The sequence below is a fragment of the Cajanus cajan genome, chromosome 3 (genome assembly GCF_000230855.2).
Source record: "Cajanus cajan strain Asha chromosome 3, NIPB_CcT2T_4, whole genome shotgun sequence".
Classification (NCBI taxonomy): Eukaryota; Viridiplantae; Streptophyta; class Magnoliopsida; order Fabales; family Fabaceae; genus Cajanus; species Cajanus cajan.
In genome coordinates, this window is record NC_138519.1 from 65,678,457 (window position 1) to 65,688,217 (window position 9,761).

General features: G+C 35.3%; 1 protein-coding gene across 3 annotated transcripts; it reads right to left on the bottom strand.

Moving 5' to 3' along the window:
- Positions 1-393: 393 nt before the first annotated feature.
- Positions 394-4,605, bottom strand: LOC109787696 (uncharacterized). Of its 3 annotated transcripts, XM_083071101.1 has the most exons (4): positions 1,530-4,605; positions 1,321-1,414; positions 1,105-1,190; positions 394-702 (listed from the first exon to the last, which is right to left on the bottom strand). In XM_083071101.1, the coding sequence occupies exon 1, from the start codon at positions 4,475-4,477 to the stop codon at positions 1,904-1,906; it is 2,574 nt and encodes an 857-aa protein (XP_082927227.1). In that variant the 5' UTR covers positions 4,478-4,605; the 3' UTR covers positions 394-702; positions 1,105-1,190; positions 1,321-1,414; positions 1,530-1,903. The 3 variants fall into 3 exon arrangements, with proteins under 3 accessions (XP_082927227.1, XP_082927226.1, XP_020201836.1); XM_083071100.1 differs by having other exon boundaries at positions 1,321-4,605; XM_020346247.3 differs by lacking the exons at positions 1,105-1,190; positions 1,321-1,414.
- Between the last annotated feature and the right edge of the window lie 5,156 nt (positions 4,606-9,761).

Here is a 9,761-nt window from a genome sequence, read left to right on the forward strand (position 1 = left end):
AGGTCTCATTGGTGTTGGTTGTTTCCCCGCAATTTACTCCCGTTATGCAATTTTTATCAAATTAACATCACGTGGAGAAATAGTTTATTAATTTCAACATATTTCAATTATAACCAAAAACAAAGTGCATTGAAGCAAATATTTTAAAAAAGAAGGATCTTATGTGACATTCGGCTTTATCCGCCCATTATTTCATGCAGCTACGACAAACTGAAATACTGAAATAGCAGAAATCTCGTTAATAATAATAAAATAAAAAAATAACCTTGCCTCAAGGTGGAGCATATATATCATGCATAAAGCTTGTTATGAAAAAAGTTGACGTGAGGTTCTCTGAGGAATTTAGTCAACATGTTTGTTAACTGATAGTCAAAATTGACAAAGCCAAACACATGAAAGAACACTTTCTTTAATAAAATGATACTCGGTTTCTACATGTTTGGTCCTTTCGTGAAAAGTTATGCTTGAAGCAAAATGAAGAGTAGCATATTTTCACAAGGTAAGTTCATGGTCTTGACATCTCTCAATTAAAGCTACTAAAGCAACCTTAGTGACACAAGTTAACAGATTGCTGCAATCACAGGGTGGTACTCTGCCTCTACGCATAATCTAGCAACAGTGTTTTGCTTCTTTCTGCTCCATGAGACTTTTTCCGAGCAAACCCACAATATCCTAAATTTGATCTTCTAGTTAATGATGAACCTGCTCGAATCAGCATCAAAATAACCAACAATTTCAGCATTGCCTTTATTATCATAAAGTAACCCTTTAGTGCTACACTCTTGATGTAGCTTACATTACAAACCACACATCCTAATGATCATCATCACAAAGAGCATTTAGAAACTTACCACAGAACAAAAGTAACATCTGGTCTAGTTACTGTAAGATAGTTGAGTTTACCAACAATATGTCTACATGTACTAAAGTATACTATTGGCTGCTCCTCAACCAATAGCAGTTTGACACAACTTAGGATGTTATTCTACTAGCACATAATGCTCACGCAATTAATGAACATCACACCTTAATCCATCAAACATAGTTGTATGTTTATTGAAGACCTACAAATGGGTAAGAATATCTTTTTGCATTGTGGCTTACCCAAGATTAAGAAGATCAGCAACCGTACTAATGCTTATATCAAAATCCACTTTAGGCTGAATGATAAAGTTCCCTTCTTTGATAGGCTGACATGTACAAGATAACAAGAAATGTTTCAAATAAAATAAATCATCAAAATGACAGTAACTATGTGTTTGTGTATAATTGTGTTAAGGTATCAGCAAGCAAATAATGGGAAGAGAAAATATTCCCAACCTCTCGTATCAGCAATGCAAATCTGCCTTCACATATTCTGACTCGAATACAATCACTATCTCTCAATTGCCCATTAGAAGGGATCCCAGGGAGCCTTATATAAATATCAAAAAAGAGTTTGGATCTTTTCTAAAAAACAGGAGGCAGACATGCACAAGCAAGATTTGATATCATAACTTCTCTATAGTACATAGAGTTACTATACTTACAAAACATCCTCCATTGCCAGCTGTTCAGTGCATTCAATCGCATTTCAGACTGACTGATAATATTCTGAAGGCTTCAATCACAAAATCAAACCATGCTTCCCTTGCAGCCTCTAAATGGATTGCTGCTATTATCTTTCATGGAGAAATACAGCTAGAAGCTCCCCAGAATAGGTAGTAATAACCAATGATATTCATCTTCAAAAAAGGCTACCAATGCCTCAATTGTCTCTTACAGTTTATGCCACAGAACATACTGTGACCACTTATATCATGTAATGCTTGAGTAGCCAATCAATGAGTGCAACTTATTGTTCACATGATTACACAAATTCAAAGCAGATTTCAAGGATAATAGAACGATGGAACAATCAAGTTCACAAAGCAACAAATTGACTTTCAATCAACTTTACATTATCACTATTCTCATTCTCTATCTTCTGGGATTTATTTCTTGAAAAATAGTCAAATGTAATGTACATTAGGAAATCCATAAAAAGGCCCTTTTCATATGTTCCTCTCACAAGTTCAACATCATCTTGTGTCAAACGGTAAGCTTGGTCCAGTATTCTATAGGAGATTTCATCCAAACCATAGGAAATCTCCCTTAACTTTTGACCCCATAGTAATGCCTTCTCTGGCATCCCCTGCTTGCAAAAATGAGACAACAACATATTGGATGTAACCACATTCGGAATAAATCCCATCTTAAGTAACTTTGCAGTAATAATCATTGCACGATCTAATATATCACTACAAATACCACTCATCATAGTGTTGTATGTCACTGTGTTTGGAACAATACCGACAGAGATGAGCTGATCCAAAATGATAACTGCTTGATTCATTTTTCGCATTCTGCAATAACCATGCATGCGTGTATTATAAGTTGTGATATCTGGGTCAAGCCCACATGAGTACATTTTATTAACAATCTCACCTGCACCAACCATGTCAAATGCCTTACTGTATCCTCCAATTAATATGTTAAATGTAAAAATATCTGGCAACAACCCAATTCGCTGCATGTGAAGAAAGGTATCAATTGCAAAATTCATTTGTCCCTGTCTACAAAACCCATCAATGATGATATTGAAGGTGAAGGTATCAGGAAGAAGGCCTTTTTGCCTCATCTCTTTCTCCAACTTCAATGCATCATTCATCCTCCCACAATTGCAGAGCCCACTAATCAAAGAATTGTAAGCAAAATTATTGGGAACAAAACCTATAGCTGACATTTCTAATAAGACTTCATATGCCTCCTCGACATTACCTGCCTTAGAAAGTCCATCTATTAAGGCTGCAAAAGCAACAGCATCTGGATATGTGCCCCTTTCTTTCATTTCCTTCCAGAAAAACTGAGCTCCACCCAAATCATTCATCTTGAAGTGTCCATCCAAAAGCACAGTATAAGCCACTTTGTTAATGGGAAACCCCTTCTCTAACATCCTATAGAAAAGTATCCTGGCTTCTTGCAACCACCCCTTCCTACATAAACCCATAAGCAAAAAATTACAAGTGGACGATGACGGAGTGAGGCCGCATTTGACCATAATCCGATAGGCTTCAAAAGCTTTGTCTTCTAAACCTTCCCTGCTATAGGCTCCTATTACTGAATTAAAGGCAACAACACTTAGAGTCAGTCCCTTCTCAAGCAGTTCTTGTAACAATTTCATGGCCTCATCAAGCTTGCCAGCCCAACATAGCCATGACACAGTTACATCATACAGTGAACAATCCGAAAACAATCCTAATACTATCCAATCTTTCAACAACCTGTTCCAATCCTCTTTCCTCCCATACTTATAATGCCCCCCAACCAAAATATTAAAGGTCACACAATCAGGAGAAACACCCTTAGTCCTCATCTCTTCATAAAGCAAGCAAGCTTGATCAACCTCCCTCGCCTTGACATATCCATCCATCAGTGTATTATACACCGCAGCATTCAGCGTGACTCCCATATCCCGAATTCCATCAAAGAGCTTACGTGCCTCCACCACATTCCCTTCCCTGCAAAGTGCGTGCATAATGGTAGTAACCGTGGCAACACTCGGTTCACAACCACTCCTGACCATAAAATGCAACCAATCAATCGCAACAAAAGTCCTCCCCCTAACACAGCAATCATTAATAAGAATGTTAAACGTAACAACATCAGGAATACACCTAAACTTAGGCATCAAATGCAACAAACTCTCCGCAATCACAAACTTCTGCTGTTTACAAAACCCAAGAATCATCACATTAAAAGTGATATTCGAAGGGCGAGGCCCCTTGCAGACCATATCCTTAAACAACTTCCACACACTACCATAATCACCAACCCGAAGCAACAACCTAATAAGAATCGTGAGCGAAGACAAACCAGGCCTAACTCCCACATCCCTCATCCTACGCAAAATCTCCAAAGCCTCAAAACTCATCCCAGAATTGAGAAAAGCCCGCATAAGCGTATTCAACACGGAGAAATCAGACTCGTACAACGCGTGATTCGTCCACATAAGCTCCACGAGCTCCTTGGCTCTCCCGGCCCCAACCCTAGCAACGAGCCACGAAACGACGTCCTGCGCGAGCAGGTGGAGTTTCTGCGCGGCGAGAACGTGCGCGGCGACGCAACTCAAGCGGACGGTCTCCTCGGAGGCGCAACCGTCGCCAAACGCTAACTTGAAAAACGCGAAGGCGGCGTGGCGGGTTTGGAGGAGCTTCATGATCTTGACGAGGAAGAAGGGGCAGAAGCGGAGGGAGAAGGCCTTGAGGGCGAAACCCTGGTCAGTTTTCACGATGGCGGAGAGGCCCACCACCAGTATGCGGCGTTCGCGCGGCGTGATTATGGTGAGGGGTTGGAAGTCGGAGGCGGCGAGAGGGAGGAAGTGGGAGAGGTAGTGAGAGGAGTAGTGGTGTTTGGAGAGGAAGAGGAAGGGACGACAAATGGTGGAGTTGGGTGGCATTGGGAGCGGCGCATAACACGTGAGCCCGGTCGTCGGAGCTCAGGTGAATGGAATTTGGTTGGACTCTGCTTGCCTCACTAACCTCCGCTTCTTCCTTCCTGTAACCTCGATACTTTGGACTTTGGACCAACAAATTTTTATTTTTATATTTTTATTTTTATTATTCTCAAAATATTTTATTTAGATTAAGTTAATTTAAATTTTTTAAATTTTAAATTACTAGATTGAATATGATTCTAGTAAGATTAATTTTAAAAATATATTTATATGCTGATATTTTTAAATTAAAATTTATAAAAATAAATATTAACTAATTTTTAAATATTTAATAATTTAAAAATTAATATTAAATTATATTTAATAATTTTAAAAATATTTTTTAACATTCAATAATTAAAACATAAAGAGATAGGAGATAAGATAAAATATATAAGTGAATAAGAAAAAAAAATATATGAAAAATTTGAAATTCTACTATTTCAAGGAATTTCACAAATATTTGAATTCTAAATTCTTTATAAATTTCTTATCCAAACAAGGTATTTCACTTCAAAGAATTTGAAATTCTTCAAACAAATGAATTATCCCATTTAAATTTCTCATCCAAACACAATATTAATTTAATCATGTGGATTGTGTAATGTTTAGCACTATTAGTCCGTTAGGATGAGAGATGAAGAAGGGAGAGAGTTTCTTTATTTTATCTTTCTATCGAACTTGGTTCAAAAAATACACAAAACAAGTGTCTTTTTTTAACATTAGTAAAATATAAAAATTATGGAGAAAAAAATATCAATTAAGAACTTGTATTTTTTAAGTAGTGAAATAGTAACTTTAATAGTAAAGAGTGCCAAAGAGAAATAGAAGGAACATGATATTTTTATAGTGGTTTGTCTCAACCACTGAGACAACATTCAGTTCTCAATCCAATTGGATTGAGTTTCATTATCTTAAACAAAATACAAATATTCTTTCAAAAAGCTACTTCTAGCTCAAGTCTAAGTATTCTTTGACTTACTTCTTTGAGCAACTGGTCAAGTATTCTTTCCATGCAAATTCTCTCCAAATTTAAACATTGGGTATTTTTTTATAGTCAAGTCTCTCCATGCTCAAACAACAAATATTCTTTTATAAATAAGTATCTCCCAGCTTAAGCTTAATAACTTAGAGTTATTAAGGCTTACAAAGTTTTTTCATCTTCTTATCATATGTAATACAACAAATTAAGTACAAAGAATTTTACAAAAAGAATGAAAGAATCTTCTTTCCTTGAGGTGAGAAGTATCTGTTGATGCATTAAATGCATTTAACAAAATTGTCACTTCTTATTTGGTCAAAGAAACTACTTATCATCTTTAGGATAACAAATAAACTATATGTAGCAAGTGTCAACGAGAAACAAATTTTGCATCAACTTTTGTTGACTTTTTCAGTGATTTCAAGAATCCATTTGTCCTTAGTTTTAAAAAAAACATGTCTTCATTCTCTTTAATAGACTTGTGAGTTCCAAAAAACTTTCTTAGATTGATCTATTAAGGAATAACTTAAACATACAAAAAGTAGTTGTTAGTCATTATAAATAATAAACATATAAGACTTTATAAAGACAAACTATATGTTTTGTTTAATGACACATCACTTCTTTAATGAATTACATCTTATGTTTCATCTAATAAGTATTTCACAAAAACATTCTATTTGCTATCATTAAAATTTTAGAGCTTAAGGGATCTAAGATCATTTTTTTCCTTGACAATCTCTCCCTTTTTTATAGTGACAAACACATGTTTTGAAACTAAGGCTTTTTTTACTTAAAATTTTTTTTTGTTGATTAAGACAAAATATTTTTATGAAAAGATATTAATTCAAGAAAATCATTTTTATTCAAAATGTGATTTTCTTTAAGATGAGGAAGTGATATAATTTCATCACAATAATATAAGAGGGCATCTCTCAGACGTTGTGTATAAGATCATACTAATGGTTTGATTTTATGCACACATTCATTGAAGACATGTATATCAACATGTTCTCTTGATTTTATTAATCATATCATAGCATTATTTATATCTGAGCAAATATGATATGTGTATTATCATACTTATTCATTTCAAAACCTATTAGAATGGACATATCAGATCTTTTTTGCATATCAGAGCCTATGTTATCTATCATACATATCAGAGCCTAATATATTTATTAGATCATATACCTATATATGACATACATATAAGAGCATATATATAAGTATGAGATGAAATAGATAGAGGACTTTCCATAAAAACATGCATGATCTAAAAGAATATTGATATTAGCATAAAAACATTTGTTATATCAGAGCATATTGTTATAAGTCAAATCAAAGAAAAAACTATAATTAGAGCAAAAACATTGTTCAAAAACATAATTTCTACTCCTCTTTTTGGCACCAACAACAACTAGTCCAAAGATTAGTCTTCCCCCTCATTAAAGCTCAACTCTATATTCATACAACTAAGCAACTTATAAAAATTCTTTTATAACGGGCTTGCCTCTAGTAAGCATAACAAAGAGCTTTGAAGAGACCAACAAAGAAGTTATTCCTATCTTTGCCAGTTGCAAGGGGAGGAGTCTAGGGTGGAGCTGACGGACCTAATTGATTAGTAGAGGGCAAACAAAAAGGTTTTTTTTATATAGAAAAATAATATTGTCAAGTAAACAAACACAAAATGTAATATTAAAAGGAGAGTAATAACAATAAATCCTACAACGAGTAGAGAGAGTGTTGAAGATAAAGGGTAATCTTGGAAAGGATTGGGTAAATTTGGATGCTTCTTCCAATAACAAAGAGTAGGCATTTAATCCTATCTCTACTGAAGGCACTAGACTAACGACACTTGGCATATCTCATGTAGCACACATCATCCAAGTATGGCTTCAGTTTCTCCTTGTCTTTGTAGACAGAGTGGAAAGTAGCCTTGGGATGAGTTTTTGTGATGAAGAACTTAGTGCAAAGTTGGGTCGTCCATCGCCTGTACACCTCACCAAGCATCTAAGGCAAGTGATGAGGGGTTCCCTCATAGCTTAGCTCCAAAGCAACTCATGAATGGATCGGATTCTATACTTCATGGTGTTATTGTTGGATGAGCTGAGTGATTTGTGCATCTAGATGTTGCATTGAGATCAATGGGCTTGAGTTTAGTCTATAGGGTTTCTCTTGGCCTGATGACAGTCCCAAAAGCTTCATACAAGTGCATGATTATGTATCTATTCTTGTTGAAGTAAGGAGACTTCTTGGTGGCATCAAGGACTAGAGGTACCCAATCATCTGCAGTAGTACGCTCCTCCTCTATATGTTATAGTTCTCTCTCCTCTTTTGAGTCTATACTCTTAAACTCAAAGTCATCAGTTAGGGACACATATGATAGAAAACCTTCTGGTTCTCATAGGTCTAGCTCCACCAATGAAGTACTTTCTCTTAAAGGGGTTGGCTCAATTACTACCTTAGTAGACAGAGTAGTAATGTCAACGACAAAAGTAGATGGTTCCACCAGCTTGGGGAATGTGGGCACAACAAGTTCAACAGACCTTATTGGTAGATCAAAAGGATGGGCCATAACTTCCACTTCATCAACTATGTCTAGAGTCTTAATGGCAAACAGTAATACTTCTTCAGTAAGGGAAAAACAGGTAGTTGGTGATGAGATCAATGAATCTTATGTCAAAAACTCCTTTTTGGAGATAATCACGATTGAAATGATATCTTATTTCAATATACTTATTATCGAAATATTGTATGAGATTTTTAGACAAGTTGATAGCACTAGTGTTGTCACAAAATACTAGGAAAGATGATTCAAAGCTTGAGTAGTCTTCAAGTTGATATTTGACCCATAGTAGTTGTGAGCAACATTTGACTATAAAGATATATTCAGCTTCAACTATAGATAGTGCAATGGAGTTTTGCTTCTTGCTTGCCCAAGAAATGAGTCAGTCTCTTAAGAAGTGGCATCCTCTACTTATGCTTTTTCCACTCGACCTCCAACATAATCAACATCGTAAAAATCTACTAACCTGAAATCATGATTTTTCTTGAAGAACAGACTAAGGTTAGTAATACCTGCAAGATATATGGGAATGTGTTTAATAGCCTTAAGGTGATAGTTCTTTGGATCAGACTAAAATCTAGCACACAAACAAATGTTAAACATAATGTCAGGTCTGCTTGCCATGAGGTAGAGCAAATACTTTATCAGTCCTTTATAAATCATCTAATCCACAGGTTTACCTGATTTTTCTTTTAACAAGCTTCCAAATGGATGCATGGGAGTAGGCATAAGCTTACAATCATCCATTTTGAACTTCTTAAGAAGTTCCTTGGTGTATTTTTATTGATGAATATGGATGCTTTCATCTATTTTTTTTAATATGAAGTCCTAAGAAGAACTTCAATTCCCCTATCATGCTTATTTCAAACTCCATCTACAACAATTTAGAAAAATTCTCACATAGAGATTCATTAGTAGCACCAAAGATAATATCATCTACATAGATTTGCACTACTATAAAATCTATTCCAGACTCTTTTATGAACCAAGAAGTGTCAACTTTGTCTCTCACAAAATCATTTCCAAGTAGAAAAGCTACTTAGTTTGTCGTACCAAGCTCTAAGAGTTTGTTTTAGTCCGTAAAGAGCTTTTTTGTAGTTTAAACACATGATCTTTGAATTTTGGATGTTCAAAACTAGGAGGTTGTTTAACATAAACTTCCACTTCAATAAAACCATTTAAAAATGCATTCTTTACATCCATTTGAAAAAGTTTTATGTTTTTATGAGCTGCAAAAGCCAATGTAATTTGTATAGCTTTAAGTCTGGAAATAGGGACAAAAGTTTCAGTAAAGTCAATACCTTCTTGCTAATTGTAACCTTGGGCTACTAATCTAGCTTTGTTTCTGACCACTTTACCTTCCTCGTTCAATTTGTTTCTAAAGACCCATCGAGTTTTTATGACAGTTTGATAGTCTGGCTTTGGCACAAACGTCTAGATGTTGTTCCTCTCAAATTGATGAAGTTTATCCTCCATGGTAAGGATCCAATCGTTGTCTACAGGGTTTCGTTTATGCCCTTTGATTCAATCTCAAAAACTAATGTATAAGAGGCGAGGTCCCGTAAAGTAGAACTAGTCTTTACTCCTTCAACTTTATCACCCAAGATTTGATCCTCTGGATAATGATGAGAAAATTTCCAATTCCTCTAAGGTCTTGGAACTTCATCTAGCTTATTCATTTAGCATCTTTGTTAATG

Coding starts and splice junctions, on each gene's coding strand:
- LOC109787696 (XM_020346247.3), bottom strand. CDS start 4,477: ATGCCACCCAACTCCACCATTTGTCGTCCCTTCCTCTTCCTCTCCAAA.